This window comes from Zonotrichia albicollis, chromosome 6 (assembly GCF_047830755.1).
Source record: "Zonotrichia albicollis isolate bZonAlb1 chromosome 6, bZonAlb1.hap1, whole genome shotgun sequence".
NCBI classification, from domain to species: domain Eukaryota; kingdom Metazoa; phylum Chordata; class Aves; order Passeriformes; family Passerellidae; genus Zonotrichia; species Zonotrichia albicollis.
In genome coordinates this window covers 45021324-45038787 of record NC_133824.1, presented here as the reverse complement: position 1 = coordinate 45038787, position 17464 = coordinate 45021324, and the positions used below count along the sequence as shown (strand labels likewise).

General features: G+C 40.6%; 1 protein-coding gene across 6 annotated transcripts in view; it reads right to left on the bottom strand.

The window, feature by feature from the left end:
- ZNF143 (zinc finger protein 143) overlaps positions 1–17405 on the bottom strand; it is a 37818-nt gene extending 20413 nt beyond the window's left edge. The window contains exons 1-6 of one of the 6 annotated variants that reach the window (XM_074543421.1): positions 17272–17405; positions 5602–5732; positions 4721–4813; positions 4168–4251; positions 3871–3951; positions 2720–2916 (exon numbers count right to left, since the gene is read on the bottom strand). In XM_074543421.1, coding sequence (XP_074399522.1) covers positions 2720–2916; positions 3871–3951; positions 4168–4251; positions 4721–4813; positions 5602–5725 — 579 coding nt within the window. In that variant the 5' untranslated portion in view covers positions 5726–5732; positions 17272–17405. Of the gene's footprint in view, positions 1–2719; positions 2917–3870; positions 3952–4167; positions 4252–4720; positions 4814–5601; positions 5733–9569; positions 16590–17159; positions 17236–17271 lie in introns of those variants that run through there. The other 5 variants (XM_074543423.1, XM_074543422.1, XM_074543425.1 and 2 more) reach the window with 5 other exon arrangements.
- Positions 17406–17464: the final 59 nt, after the last annotated feature.

Here is a 17464-nt window from a genome sequence, read left to right as displayed (position 1 = left end):
GGTAAATTTACATTGCAAAAAGATTGAAAAGAGTGTCAGAAAGCAGGTAATTTTGGGGTGTTTTTTTCAGAGGGAAACAATAGCTATTGTGGGACCATGTCCCTCAGAATTTTTAAAGGAAGAGGAGAGAACCTGCACAGAAGGGAGACCTGAATTACTTCATCCTGAACTTCCTGCTGTTGGCAGAGAGAAGAACTGCTGACATGAAATTAGAACTTGATCAACTATTGGAAACAAATTATGCCAAGAGAACGTGTGTGCACGTGTTGAGGCAGGCACAAATCCCAGTTCCTGCACTCTGCCAGCAGCTGGGATGGCACAGGAGAGCAGCTCATGGAAGGCAAGGATGTGCTGTAACCTCTTCACCATTCCATCACTGAGAGCAATGACCTTTTCTCCTGGCTTGCTCTGGGAGGATGGTGCCATTGACTCAGCCCAAAATTAGAGGGCTCAAGTTAAGTCTGCCTGGGCTTGGCATGTTGGGCAATGTGGCACTTTCCTGCCTCAAGGGAGGGCAATGAAAAATGTACATGTTTCACCACTTCTGGGGAGTCTGCTTGGACCTCTTGGTATGAACTTTCTTATATTCTACACTGACACCTTGGGCACCCCACTGATCTTTCTGTTTCTGCCTGTTGCATAGGATAGGGAAAAAAAGAAGAACCAACACTCTCCAAATTCACCTTTCTTTTCTTTGCCCTTTAAATTTCAAAAAGAAAGCCTTAAAAGAACCAAACAAAAAAAGACACCCAACTTTAAACTTCTCTTTTGCAGTATTGTAAGAATTCTGGAAGGATTCCAGGGCAGATCTTTGAGCTCCTCCTAAAATAATCTCCTTTATGCTGAAGAAAGATTTAGTCTGCCTTCAAATAAAAACACAAGGGTACCTACATTGAGTTAAAGTAAAGGCCATACCACTGCATCATTTCAGTTCCACCAGCAGCAGATGCTGGAGAACACTAAACAAACAGGCCAAGCATGTAGTGATGCATTCCCCATAATATTCTGCCAACCTCCAAGCAATTTGTGGTTTATGAGCTTCCTGAACGTGTTTTCATCTAATAGACATGGACACATTTTTCTTCCATGAATTTATCTAATTACTCCTTGAATCCAAGGACACATTAGTGTCCACAATATCCTACAAGCAGTGCTCGACTTTGAGCTGTTTGAAAAAGCATCTTCCTTCTTCTTGAACCCATCACATGAGAGTTTCACTTGATGTTTCCCAGTTCTGAAACTGGTGTAGCCAATGACAAGGCATTACTCTTCTTTGGGCTACCTAAAATTTTATAAAAACCTATCATATACTTACCATGTGTATTTCATTTCTTCCTGTACCTTTCTCAAGGTGTCTGAAACACCAGCTATGAAAAGTGTACCTTGCCTCACTATGAAGAGTGCACGGACATGGAGAAGAATCACAAAACCACATTTCCTCTTTTAAGAGAGATCCAGGGTTCTGACCATTGAGCTAATATTTGGTTTTGTACCCAAAAAACCCCATAAACCAGGTATAGTGCTCGGAAGCTCACTCCTATTGTCTGTCCCCTAAAGGTTCCAGCAGTACCATTCAGAATAAGTTCTGAGATGAAAGCTCAAAGAAAATATTTTTTCCTCAACAAACACAGAAGTGCACTACAGGAAACATATTCACATTACAGAATTAAAAACCCCATATTGAGTTAAATAGGATGAAAATGCAAATTTATTTGCATTTCTTCTGTTTCTTTTTCACCTTCTCAAAACATATATGTATCAGAAATTATGATTAATATAGCCACCAGTTAAGAAGGGCAAAGTTGTGATTGATTTAATCAAAATGAAATAGTACCTGTGGAATGCATAAAAGCTTGTGATTACAGCTCAACTAACATTGAATTACCTTTAATTTCATGAAATGTTAAATCACAACGCAATTTGACTGTCTGCCTTAGGATCTCTCAATTCTAACAGACAGAAGCATAATGCAAAGAACAGTGAATAAGCTATTTAATTATCCTAACTGGCCTCCCAGATTTTGACAACTCTCTGTGACATTAAGAGGACACACTTTAAAATATATTCTGCTCTTTTTCCAGAGCAGTACAAGCACTGATGGCAATTATCCAGCAACTGGGACACAGCTTAACTAAAGTCATGGAAGTTGCATCACCCATTACCATACTTACATCATGCTTTAGAGAGCCCAGGAAAGTGAACAACATGAATTTTGTGCATCCTACTGCATTTTTACTATTGAAAATATAGATCAAAGAAGTTTCTTTCTGAACTGTCTAATTGTCTTTTCTACACTTCATACCATGTGCTGCCCTTGCTCAGTCCACCAGGCCATTCTCTTCCCATTCAGGGAAAAAAATTAATCCAGCAACAGTGCCTGAACAAGAATAATTCAACTTTGTCCTTCTTTGCAAACAGTGTTCTTCCAAGAGACTCCTTTACAATGCTTATAGAATAGAGAAAATTATAATTTAAATGTCTAAATGGCTTTCTAAATCCTCCTCCACTTCAGTGTTCAATCTTTTCTCCTTTTTATGGAACACTATGCACCAGAGCTGCTCAGGACAGTGAAGCACTGTCATGAAAATTTGGTGTTTTCTCCGAGTCTGAAACTCTCCAAGTTACAATTTCTTAACCAACAGTTGGCTTGTGCTGCCAGGTATGTTGTGCTGTACATTTTTTAAGACATGATGGCTACAGAAAAAGCCTTGCAGAGTACCTTGGCTGCATACTGCTCCAAAGCACTGATGGTGTCAGGGTCGATGGCAGCATCTCCTGTGTGCAGTCCTGCCACTGTGCCATCAGCCTGGATGGCCAGAATGGTGTCAGACTGGGGCATCTGCACCGTGTGGTGGATGTAGGCAGTGGTTCCATCCTCCAGCTGCACAGCCTGCAGGGCACTCTGGTCATAGCTGTCTGAGGAAAGATATTGCACAGTGTTAGGGTTCTGAAAGGAGCAGCAGTGTGTTACATGGCAAACTACTGCTCTCCAGGAGGTGTCTCCTGAAGTCATAGACACATATCAAATATATGGGAAATAGAACCACTAGTATATGAGATACATAAACACTTAAAGTAATACTGTGAATAACACAGGAATTTCTTTTCAAGACAACACCTCCTATAGTTTTATTTCTACACCTCAAAAAGTTAAAAAAAATTATATTGATCTAGTTTTATTTATAAAGGAAATCAGGAACACAAATATACTTTCCATTTCAAATCTACTTATAATAAAATGAAAATAATATACCAGATCTATTGATATCATTACTTTAGATTTTAGAATTCATAGATCTCACATTTTAACAAGAGAATCATGCAAACATAAAAAAGAACCACAAAATACAAAACAACTTTTAACAAAAAAATTCCATTACATTCTTTCCTCTTACTATTGTTGGTTGTAAAATGTAATTGTCACAATGGCTTAAACAGTCTTCAAATACATACTTGATCACTTTTTCTAGAGAAGTGGTACCATTTCCAAGACTAGAGTAATCATCTTCTGCAGAAACATATGTTATCTGGAATAACTACATTTGCATTCTTGACACATTCTTAAATGTGTCAGCTGTCACATTTTCTGCCCTACTACTTAAAGGTATAAACTCACTTTAATGTGATCCTGGGCTAAATAAACAGTGAAATACACTGGGTTTGATTTCATTTATAACTGTTATAGGAGGCCCAGGTCAAGAATTGAAACAGTCATTTCAACAATTTTTGGCTGTCAAAGTTAAAGCAACAAGTAATTTACACTGGGAATCCCATTAAGATGATAATTTTTAGAGATTAAAACACTGAGTTAAACAGTGCTGAAGTTCTGTTGGACACTGAGGTGACAATGCCACTTGGCAGAGCAGTTACCTTTTGAGGTGTGATGGATAAATGCTGTGGTTCCATCCTCCAGCTGAACTGCCTGTCCATCCTCCAGGCGCAGGCTCTCCCCTGCTCAGGAGAACAATTAGAGCAAGACTTCAGAGAATCCTTAGATGGAAAGATTAAACACTAAATACCCAGGATTACAAAATACCCAAGATCTCTTCACGATTAGTTCCATTAAAATAAGAAATCAAGCTATTATCATGACTGTTGATTACTTAATAGCAATATTTATCAGTAATACATTATTTTAGAACATATTTCTTATATTATTGCACTCACTGCTTTTAGGCATAGGTACATGTTGAACATAAGCAGCAGAACCATCTTCTAATTGAATCACTTGGCCATCCATTAATTTGCCATCTGAAATACACAGAATATTGTTAAGAATTCTAATTGTGTAACACATCACAGTTTTAATACACAGTAGATACTTTCTAGATTAACATATAAATAAAATATCAACAAGAAATAATGTTTGGTAAATAGAAAGCACAGCGTGACTGTACAGAGCTTTTAACATTCTGGGATAAAAAAGCAGAAAAGGTCTGCTGTCCTATTTGTTAGGCAGAATGTTGATATCTGGGTTTGAACAATAAAGATCTCTTCACTTTTGTTTGACTCGTTCTGAATTTCATTTTTACATCTTATTAGCAGCAAAACAGAAACATTTATTTTATAGCATTATCATAATTCCCCACTGGAATTATCCTCAACAACAATTGGAGCTTCAGAAACATTGTACAGATTTTGAATGATTTTACAATGCAAAGAGAGGGTTAGAAAGGGGAATACCACTTCGGTAGCCATCAGTTGGCAGTGCCCTGCCTACCTTTAGAATTGTGCTGGATGTAAGCAGTGGAGCCATCAGCCAGGGTGACTGCTTGCAAACTTACACCTTCCATGTTTTCCAAGTTGTCACCATCTAGCAAGGAAAAAAGTTCACCTTCACTACAACCAGCATGGAACCCTAGAAATCTCAGCTGAAAGACCTCCAAAAATTATGACATTCCCTCAAAGCACACTGCTTTGACAAATAAGAAGAGCAAGTATTTCTTACTTGCTTTCTGGTTTCTAAGCCTGGGACACATACTAGGGTCACATATTCTAGATTTTTGCTCTGTAAACATGACAGCTAAATGTTACTTTCCTTAACCACAAAAACACAATGTTACTGAATAAATAACTACAAAGCTGAGGTTTTAGGAGAACTATGAATTAAATCATCAGAGCCAACAGTGAAATAATGACACACATACTGTATTGATAATTTTGTTTTGTACAAACTACTTGTCATTAACACACACAAAACTATTTAGATTAAAATGCAGATTTAGGACAGAGTTTGTAATCATGTAAAAATCATAAAGCTGTCAGGAAACATCAAGTTTAAGCTAATTTCAAGTCAATCTATTTTAAAACTCAACTTGCTTAATACATACTTAGATATCAACTGAATTTACAAAGTATAAAATAGCAAGACTATACAGAGAATAAAGTCAGATTGTATATTTCATATATTTTTGGCACATTTACACTTCTATTATTTAAGATAATAGAAAGATAATTTCCATCCAGAAGTAAATTAGGGATTTTAATCAATTTCAGTTAACGGTTTTTGATGGATTTTTAATTCGGAATAAACAACATGAATGTCAGTGTTTTATCTGAGTTTCAAAAAGAAAAGACATAATAATGTAGAGGTATTTTAACCTGAAGGGTCACCTTGCACAGCTACAGCTTCTGTCAGACACAGAGTCACGTGCTGGGCCTCCATTCCTCCTCCAGAAAACTCCGTCATTCCCTGAGAGTCTCGATTGATCTGAGCTAATAACATTGTCTACCTAAAAGAAAGGATTCAAAAACAGAACACTGAAATACAGAGCCATATTCTCAGTTAATTGTGATTTTTATACAGCTGCTACAAATATTTTGCTATGTTTTGCATTAAATAGCTGCAAAAAGTTATTGATTTATCTGGAAAATACTTTGAAGGAATAAGAGTTATCTGAAATAGATAAGTATTTTACTTTATTTAACAATTAACTTAGATGTTAAGGACTTCAGGTAGCAGTTATTAGTATGAGGTGCATCAACCACACTTAAATTTCAGTTAAATATAAATGATTTAACCAATGTACAAAGACTAATGTGGTAATGACAGTACAGATAATGATACCTATTTGTCCCCAGAATTGAAATAAAGCTGACAATTCACCCATAGTCACCCATGACAACAGCAGGGCTTTATCTGTATAAATCAAAGATCTCTCCAGTGCCGTAAGAGGTTTAAAAACAATGACACACTGCAAAAGTCTAACTGAACAATTCAACTATTTCCCTAGATTTTTCCAGAAAGGTTTCTGTTTAAACAAAAACAAAACAATCTGTCCTTTAACATAATGAAGTATCCCATGATAAAATTTGTTAATTATACAAAAGGCCAGTGATCAGGGAGTGACTGCTGTACCTCACAGAACCAGACAGAGCCATCCCCCTGCATACTCACATTTTTACCAGCCATGTTTTACTATGGGAGATCACACCACACCTTTTAATTCTAGTGTGGTTCCATGACCTGCTGGTTCATAATTCAAGGCTGAGAAGAATAATCTAGGGGGTTTAATTTATTTATTATTACCTTTATAAATATATTTAGCTATTGTTACCTCTACAGTCCTGAAATCTGCTCTTGAACAAGCAATTCATCAACAGTCTCAAAGACCACTGAGAAAATTGTATTTTTCTCAAAACTAAGGAATAAGGAGCACAAGATTAGACCATGCAGGTACTCTAGTGTGCCTACAGTATTTAAAAAGGTTGCCACACTAATTTAGTAGTTGAAAATTACACCCAAGCAGTATTTTCCAAATACATCCAAGTGTATAAAGTGAGCCAGACTTCTTCCTCGAGCTACAGGCTCAGTTTCTTATTTCCAGTTAATGGAACAGATAGAACTGAACAAAGGAAGTGGAAAGCAAGGGTACCTTCGGGAAAGTTTTAAGCTCTCCTGTCTTTCTCATATGTTACATTGAAAATCATACAAAAAACCCTATAAAATTACTAATGATCACTACATAATTCTGTAATAAATATGCCTTCCAAGATTCATGTCCTCATAACTTCTCCCTGGAACATTAAGGAAATTAAAATACTGGCTTGCAATAAGGAATTTGAACCTTGAACAACTGGCATCAAAAAGATACAATAAAGAGAGAAACCAAAATATAATCCAAAAAGGGTGTGAGGCGATTTTTCTAGGATCCAAGAGAAGATGGGTAATTCCTCCCAACATCCTTTTCAGGAAAAGAAGCTTTTACAGAAAATGAGGCCTCTAAAAGAGATGTAATACACACAAAAAGGAGAAGTCATCCAGACTAAATTGCATTTATAGAGATGTCTCTGTAGAAAATGAAATAGGAAAATTTGTTTGGATACTATAATCTATGACAAAGAACTATATGAGAATATAGGAGATTCTGAGTTCAACCTGTTCCTTGTCCATTACTGAGTTTGGAAAAGTAACTTCTTTTCCTATTACTCATTTATCATTGCCCATCTCAAAATAAGCAGAAAATTTTCACTTAGGAAGCAGTTTGCTCACAAACCAAAAATCAATCATGATGTAGCTACAGAGTCAGCCTGAGCAGGCACAGAAGCAAAGCAGCCCAGCATTCATGGACTATGCAGCAAATAAGATCAGAAAACTGTTGCAGTTAAAAAAAAAAAAAAAAAGAGAAAAACCACTCCCCCCCCCCCCAAAAAACCCAAACAAACAAACAAAAAAACCAAGAAATCCTCAACAACAATCTAGCAGCAAAAGGACTTTTATCCAGCACAGCAGTGAGGGAGGCAGTCCATGCAGACAGCTGCAGAGTTCTGAGTCTGAGCAGAACTAATGGCTTAAGGGGTGAGTAGCTACTTTGGAAGGAAAATAAACCTAATGCCAGATACATTCAAGGGCTGCAGGAGCAATAGTTTTTGTTTAAATTGTTTCACAGTGTTTGTTACTGTAGCATCGTTATCAACTCACACACACTGAAAACAGCTGAAGGAACTGCTGCACACAGAACCACGGCTACAACTTTCCAGTTCCAGAGGATCTGGTCAATCTTACAACCTCACACAAGAACTCAGCAGCAATGCAGCCTGTTTCTCCCAAGTGCAGCTCCTTTCAATGGTCACTTCCAACATAGCCTTTTCTCAAGCCTCTGTCCTTCCACTAAGTTCTTTATCCACAGCTCCATCCCTTCTCCTTGTACCAATTTTCTCCTTCAGTCCTAGATACCAAATTTCCAGGACATGCCTCTAATCCCATCCTTCTCCTCAGAACAATATAAAATACTTCCATGCCCACACCAACTCCTTCTGCAACCAGTCTCCAAGTCTTCTCTTGGTGCTGCTCTGCTCTGTGACCCCCTCACAGCACTGTCTATCCCTTTCTGTGCCACCAGCTCATGCTCAGACCCACCTTGGAACTGCATTCCCCGTAAGAGGCTGGGGCACTGGGGTCCCCCCAAACACCATCCCCAGCTGAGACTCCCTCTGCAGGGACACAGCAGCTCTGCTCTGACACTGCTGTGCAGGGAAAAGAGCCCTCAGCCAAAGTGACTGAGATGTGCTGCTCTTCCAGGCTCTCCTCTTCCTCCCCACTGGAGAACACTGACTAGCCAGACAGGGCAGGAAGGACAGATGCAGGAAGGAAGGACAGATGCAGAGCTGGCTGTGCTGCAGAGAAAAGGATCAATCTGTCAGAAGTAATGATGTCACAATGTCATCTGGTGAGAGTAATCAAATACAGGAACAAATTGCCAAGCCAGGTATGGACTCTCCATCCTTGTAGAGGTTCAAAGCACCTTGACACAGCTCTGAGCAACCTGGGCAAATGGGACTTGCTCTGATCAAGCCTGAGCCAGATAAATTTCTGCAAGTCCTTCCAACTTCACCTGCTCTCTGGTAATCATTTCAATAATGCATACATCTACAACAGCATCACCTTGCTGTTCATGTATCATCCACCCTGCAAAATCTACTCTCCTAACACTTTATAATTTGCTTGGCTTTTTCAAAACCAGTTGGTTTTCACCAAACTCAAATCTCCTCCTTGCCTCCACTTGAGTCACTCTCTTCAGTTTCCATCAAATTTGTCTCCACCATTTTTTCAATCTGAATCTCACCAGCTTTCCCTAATTCATCATTGCTTTTATTCCTCTGCCTTTGCATCAGTTAGCTTCTTTCTTTGAATTTCCTGTCTGCCAGGAGTTCTGTCAATGAAAATCTAGGAGAGATTTCCTTTACCCACTTCAAATACTGCAGCTCATTAGTTAAAGGCAGCTAAAGTAACCATTTTTAGGAAAAGCCAGGATCCCTGGGGTGGAGCCCACATAGCAGCTTGGCAAGATTGACACACGTGGGGCCTGCTCCATCTCAGGAGCTGTCTTACAGAAAAGACAAGTCCAGGCTCAGAAACCAAGCACTCACTGAAGTGAAAATTTGTGAGCTGACTTTGTGAACTCTTGCAAATCTTCACAGATCCCAGGCAAGCTGCAACTGTCAATTTGCAAAGGCGCATCAATGACGATATCTGGGCAGACTTTCACAAGGACACTAACGTATCCTGCATTCCTGACATGATTAGTCACCAAAACATGTCTATGGTATCCATGCAGAGAAAACCTTACCATTCTTTGAGATGGTTCAAACACTTCTCAAAAGATCAGCCTGAGGCAAAAAAATCTGGCAGAAAATCTCTGAACTGAAGAGTGTGTCCAAGCACAGGCAGCCACCTCCTCTCTAGCACTGATCCATGCCTTCAACAGCATCCAGCAAAACATAGAGGTGCAAGCTCTTATTAAATAATAAAAAAACCACAACAAATCAAAAACAAGCCATCACCCCCTACAAATTATCTGAACAGAAAAAAAAAAATAGGCACACATTAAATTCTCCATACTTGGAAACCAAAGGAATGTGAGGGGGGAAAGGACAGTTAAAAACAAATAATTTTTTTCAAGAAGTCGCCTATCTACAGAGCACCTCCTGTAATTTTTCCTTCACCAACACGCAAACAAATAGAATTTTCTGGGAGCTATCACTCGTTTTGGAGAAAAGATGCAATGTTAGAAGAAAGGTTTTTATGTAAACTCAATGTAGCAGCTGGAAACAGGAATCTCCACTAAAAACTAGGAATCAGCAATTAAAAAACAGCAGGTGGGATTCAGGCAACTGAAAAGCAAGGGGAGAGCTGGCAGAGGGCAAGGTAGAGGCCATGGCTGCTCTGGGGCAGAAAGGGGGTTTGGGGCACTTGGGAACTCCAGCAGCTGAGAGGACAGCCCAGTGTGGCTGGAAAAAAGCAGAAATTAGCAATTTAAAGAATAACTGGACTGCTGGACAAAGGAAAAATCCTGCAGAGACAGTAGCAGAAACTCCTTAGAGAGACAAAGATGATGCTTAATGGGAAGAGGATGATTAATGGGAAATAGAATAAAGTTTGTAATAGCAGGCATGGAAGAAAATTTACTGTTACAAATACAAACTTAGAATGTGCAAACTGGGAAAGAATGACAGGAAAAAAGCTACTCTAGACATTCACCAACCTTGTGATTGTTCACTCCCCTCATGCAGACAGCACTGAGAAGTTTGAAATAATATGCATTTATTTCATTTGAAAGGAAACATCACTTTTATTTTAATACACTTCTAAATAATGTACAAAACCATTGTAATTTTATAAAACTTATAAAAACAGCAATAAAAAACCAATCAAGAAGGGTAATATGGCAAATAATACATAGCCTCATAATAGTGAAACTTTTATTAAGGAATTTAAGAAAAGTGTATTCCTATGTTTGACAAAACTGGATCCCAAAATCAATTCAAGTATGTCCGCAGTGTAACATTATGAAGATTTTTCTGAATTAAATACTGCCTACCTTAGGGTCGTTGTCAACTGATATGATTGCAAATAGCAGTAATTTCACAAAACTAGTATGAGCAACAAATGTGTGAAAACAGAAAAATAGTACCTATAATTAACAATTGGGTTAAACACACTTCAATTGATAATTCCTGTGTTACAGCCTCCTGAGTCTCAGTGCAAAAGAAAGTCTGACAGACTGGAAAACTGACTATTCCACACAAAGTTTTTTCAGGCAACCCAAGAAGACTTTTAGCATTTCTTCCCCCACTAATTACATAAAGTCACTTGTCATCTTTAAGCTCAGAAATAGACACAGGAGAACTAAGACTCTTTTTACAATCTTACCTCTGCTCCCCTACGTAGCTGCATGATAATCTTTTCCAGTATTAAGCAGAAATCTGTAACAGGGTCAGAAATTTAATCTAGATCCTGTGGGTGCTTTGATCAAACACTTCAGGAGACTGGGATTTCCTTCTTCATCAACAGCCCTTATCTTTTCCAGGATTTTACTGCACTGAAAAATTGGGGTTTGTGCTGTTGTCAGTCAGACTGACTTTCAGTAAACACAACTTCTTAATTGTTATGTGATTTCTCACATAATCTCAATTGCTTTTACTGTATTTTCTCCAGTCTCTTATAAAGGCAAAACATAATTAAACAGCAATTTCCACCACATTAATCATCCACAGTATAAAATGGAAACAAGGCTGAAATACAGAATATAAACCTCTCCTACAGAATCTGGTAACATCAGCTGGATTCAGATAATTTCACAGCAAATCACACAATCACTTTCTAATTTCCTACATGGTAAAGAAGTGTTGTGAATAATAAATAACAGTCCCTAAATCTGGTCCTGCAGAAAAACCTGACCAAGAGCAAGAGCACTATCAACTGCACAAGCACAACATACACACCCTGAAGCAGTCAAACTCAAGACTCCTTTTTATTCTTTTTACAGTATTTCAATGTTTCTGTTCCACAAGAGATACATCCTAATAATAATGCAGTTCAAGACTAATTCAGCACCACAGTGTTTGGTATTTCTTCAGAAACAAAAAATAAATGCAGGACCAAATTTATCATTGCCTTAACCACACATCAGTCTGACTTAAGTGTGAGCAGTGGAAACCACATTTAGCCTGACAAAATTACCTCATGTTCCAGCAGTCTTTTTCCCCCAAAAGCCATTTCCATACAGTTTATAGAGCAAATGCTATCTACAAATTGTGACTGTTAAAAGTATGGTCTGATATCAATGCTTGCATTTTATAGATATAAAAAGAAAACTGGATTAACCAGTGCAAATAAAGAATATTTACAAATCCTTACTCTAACTAATAAGATTATGTGTGTGTATTTTCATTCTGTGGGAATGTGAAGGTTGCTATTATTTTTGAAGGTACGGCATTTAAACACAGGAAGATTTAGAAAGTCACCCACCAACAAGTCCTACACATGTGAGAACACTCAGGCTGATCCCAAATATGACTTCTAACTTCACACATTTCTTGAATATATTAGAGAAGAAATTACTGGTTAATGAAAGGAGGCCAGAGTAGTTCCAGCAACACTGAGCTGTCAGCAGTGCTGACAGAAGCTAACTCCTTCTGCAGCTCTGGGACAAGCAGCTCACAGCAAACACCCAGTTCCATGACCACATCTGCCCTGGGTGCCCCATTCCAGCAGCATGGCTTACTAAGCCAGAGGTCTGAAACAGATCCGGGAGCTTCCAACAGAGCCAATTCCAAAAATCCTGCATGGAAGCTGACAAGCAATTGAGACCCACGCAGCACTGTTTGCAGAGGTATAGACACCAGGGTTCCCAACCTTTTATATTAATTAAGTACAAAAAACCATATTAATGCAGCTGGTCAATGAGCAGCATGCTAATGACTCGGTTATTATTATTAGCTGTAGTAGTACACAGCAGCAGCAGTCTGGCTGGAGGAAGAGCCACCCATATAATCTGTCCCAAACACCAGATTCCAGCATGCCTGAAACATCCCTGATCATTAGGAATGCTGGGCTGTGTGCATGGAATGCCTTGCAGACCTACTGCAAATGCAACTGCAGAACTCACCTACCCAAACTGCCCATCAAGTTTCTCTCCATGCAGGCGGTATTTCTCGTTCATTTCTTCTCTCCTGGCCAAATTTGTATTATCAGTGCTCAGACATATCTTCCTTTCTAAAGAACCTCAATCCCATTTCTTTATTGCAGACTGACTGGTAATAAATTACCTGTGTGTGTTTTAATAGGCAAAAAAGGTTTGGGTAACTAATCCTAATATGCACACTCAGAAAAAAAGCTGAATGGTAGGTGAGCTAATTTTCTGAAAAAACTCAGAACATGATTAACCTTTGTTAACAAAAAAAACCCCAATCCTAAAGTAATTTTACAGCACATGTTAGTGAGATAATGCATTTAATTCCAAATTGATTTTCACCCTGGAAGTATAAATGGAAACAGATTTAATGCCCCTAACAGACGAATCAGTGTGGTTTTAAAACTATAGGCTTTTGGTTTGTTTTTACCATCAAGTGTATATATAGCTAAAATACATATGCAGAAGGCATCCAGCCGATGCACGTCACAACTGCATCTCAGTCACTCCTAGGAATGAGCAGTGATGCCTATTTACACAAAAAAATATATAAAGTTAACTTCTGAAACACTTCATGGGGCTACTCATCCCTTAAATCATAAAACCTCCAGTTATATCGGCGTTTTAAATAAAACTGGCAACATCTGGTGATTAGATGTACAGTTAAGGGCTAAAAATCTGAAAGAAACTGAGACCTACTATTTCTATTGTTGCTTTACTTTCATGCCAAACAGACTCCTAACTTTTTAACTGTCAAGCAACCACAAAAGTCTCTTAATTACATCACCAAAACAAATGAATCCTGGCCATGCCCTTTCAAATCCTGCAAATCCACTGAGACTACCAACAAAGAAAGGAATTTTGAGTGGGTTGTTTTGTGTGGCTATGAGTTAATTAGCAATCTGGTAAGTGCATTACAGATGTATCAGCATTAGCCATGACAGTTAATGGCAGTGCTTTAGCACAGGCTTGTATTTCAGGAGCTAAAGGGACAGCCTGCTGGATTGCCAAAACCAGATTACAAACAGAAATTGGAACACAGCACATTGAAATACATCCTACAAAACTCTGTGCAGCACCACATTAACTATGTACGAATATACTTAAAATATGAGCAAACCAACTAACTTGCAAATACAGACCCATCTTCCAATTCTAATCTGTCATCAGAATTGAAGACCAAAAGTATAAAGCATGTAACACAATTTTCTGCTCAAGTGTGTACAGAGGGAAATATTCTGCAGACATTAAATACAGATCGAGGTAAGTCTTATGTAGTTTTAAGTGTAACTCTAATGTCAACCTTGAAAATTGCAAAACCTGCTGGAACTGTAAATTCCCTTTGAAACTGAAAATTTCATTTATTTAACAAGTGTTATCTTGGTGGAGCAAAGTACAGTCCCACTATACAATTAAAAACCAGCCATGTAGCCCAGAACATTTAAGTCTCTGGAAGCATCTACTAATTTAGCCCAATTTGGTTTGGAGTAACTGATTAATGATCCCTGGAGCACAGAGGGGGAGAAGCAAAATCATAATCCCTTCAGTAAATAAAACTAAGATGAAGTTACACTTAGGTACAGGCAAAAAAAACCCATAAACCCCAGTGGAGTGCCAAGATGGGTCCCCAGGCTTCCTTTTCCTCCTGCCTAGCAGTGGTGTCCATGGGGAGAGACACCTGGCTCAGACCGCTGTCCCACGGCTCAGAACGAGAGCTGTGCACACCTCGGGTTACAGGAATTTGCACTTCAGAGCTCAACTCCTGGGTTCAAGAGGATCCATCGGTTCGGATCGTTGTGTATCTTAGGGATCCATAAGCTAAACAGAAACTTTCCCCCCCATCTCTTGGGATCTTGGGTGATACAAGCCACAGGAACAGACTGCCCAATTCACTGCCGTTACCAGGTGCGCTGATCTCCTCTCACAGAGGAGACAAAACCCCAAGCTGTTCCCAATTAATGCTGAGCAAAAAGCACCGCTGGTGAGCTGCAGAGATGTGGCAGCAACCCAGGGGAAAAGGCAGTGAGCATCCAGGCAAGACTGGCCCGGGTGCTGGGCTATGAACACACACGGCACAGGAGTTACAGGACACATCACGGGATGGCCAGGGAAGCAGGCACAAGCCAAAACGCAGACGGGAAAAGAGTAACTACAAGAGCACAGAGATGGGTCCCACCCTCCTCATGAATATTTGCATTCTGGCCATTGTAAGGCCTGGAACTGGAAGAATTGCCCTGATTATCTGTGTGTGTAGAAACCCATCCAAACTAATCCAAGCCCTTTGGAAGACAATTGGCCTCAGAGGTGCCTGCTAACGACTCCCCAAACGCAACAGTGCTTCTCAAGGACTCCGCCTACGCTGAGCATGTGTTAACGCCAAACTCTTCAGGTGAAGATGATGAGCAATAGCAAGGCAAGAGCAACATCCCGTAGGGCAAATGAAGCCATCCCGACCAAACTAAAGCCGAGGAACCCTCGTCCTTATTATTATCCCTGTGCCCATCCCACAAAGCTGCAGGGGAACAGCCAGCGCTTGGAGCTGGCCACTGCTCAAACTCGTGGCAAGTCCCTTCTCCTGGATGGCACGGAGCAGCAGCACACAACTGGAGATAGTCTAAGGAAAAAACTAATTTACAGCCTATTTTTGTTACCTATTACCAGGGACTATTCATCACTTGACTATCTGTGCCTGTCTCCTGAGAAAAGCATTAAAAGCTACACGAGAATGAAGACAAGAGTGAAGTCAGTGTGACTTTCTACCTCAAGTTCTTTTACACTAATATAAAACAAAATTACTCTTCCTCAGATAGGGTAGTACAAATGAAAAAATTAATTACAACAAGAATAGTTTAAATAAATTATTAAATCCATTTGAAATACACTTCTCAAGACTCTTTCAAAATGTTTATTTTTGCATTTCATTTAAGCTGCAATCCATCACCAAAGCAATCATCTATTTGACCACATATTCCTGAGGTTCCTTTTCTACAGTGATACAGACAAATCGCTTTTGACACAAACACAGCTTGAAAGCTCAAGGCATTAATGCAAAATACAAAGAAACGAGCCATGAAAACACGGCTACACCGTACTCTGCCATTCTAAAGCCGTATGGCAAACGCACAAAGCTAACTATCCATCATGTGTATGTTAAAAACCTGCTAGTTAAGCATAATCTAATTTCATTTTTCAGGTACCTAGAAGTTACAACAGAAATATCTGGTATACAGTCTGCAAAGACAGCTGATAGACAATATTTGATGCACACTGTCGGTAAGACAAGAAGAAATGTCTGAATGACTGGAAGGTTGCAGTTCCTATGTCACTGGACTAGAAATAACATTCCTTACAAATACTGATATCACTCTGCATATGATGGAAAATGCAATTCTCCAATAGCTCAAAATGAAACCTTAAAAAATTTAAAATTTAAAAAGGATGCGATTGAGCGGCTCTGTTTTTAACAGAAAAAATTAAACTTGTACAGGAGACACGTTATTTTTTCTGCATGAAAAAGCACCACAAATAAGGCCTTATCAGAAAACAACATAAAAATCTTTGCATTATTGCAGGCCATTATTATAGAGGAGCAGCTTCTCGTTATCCCGTTCTATTAGAAGTTCTAGAGGGAAAAAAAACCCCAAAAACATGACGGGAACGAGAGAAAGAGAGAGAAAAAAAAAAAAAAAAAAAAGAAAGAAAATGGCTGAGACGCTTTTGCATTGTGGCGAGGCGATGCAGTAGAGCAGCAGGGCTTGAGGAGGCCGGCGGCGCCAGAAGCCCTCCCGTGAGAGAGCGGCCAGGCCGCGCCGCAGCCCCGCGGCTCGGGCGGGCACAGCGGATTCGCCGCCGGAGCCTGCGCGGGCCCGGCCAGGGCTGCTAATACCGCTCGGCGGCCGACGGCATGGAAATACCACCTTCGGAAAATAATAGCAACAAAAAACGTGTATTTGAATAATAGAGGAAAAAAAAAACCAAAAAACCAAACAACGGGGAAAATGCAAAAATTGATGAGCCCCCCCGACTGAGGCACGGCGGGCGGGGGGCCCGGAGCGCCCCGGCCCGCGCCCCCCTGGCCCCCCGCCCGTGATGCAGCGCCGAGCGGGCCCGGGGGGGGGGCGGCCCGGGGGACCCTCGCGGGCCCGGCGGGCGGGGAGGGGCCAGGCGGGCCCCGCGGAGCGGAGCGGCTTTATCGCCGCGGCTCTGCCGCTCGCCTCGGTGCCGCCCGCGCCCCGCTGCCCCTACCCGCCTCCCCGAGCACCGCCGGCGGGCGCGGCGGGCGCGGCGCGGCGGCCCCGTCCGGAGATGGCGGAGGGAGCATAAGGCACACTGGGTAAAAGCACATTTATATACGAACCTCGCCGAGAAATTTTCCAACAATTCCTCCGTCCGACCACCATGCACCAGGACAGGAAACGGCCGTTCGGCGCCGCCCGCCCGCCCGGCACCGCCCCGCGCCCCGCGGGCGGGGCCCGGCAGCCCGGGTTCCGCCGCTCCCATTGGCCGCACTGCGCGCGCCGCCGCCGCCGCCGCCCGCCATTGGCCTCCTG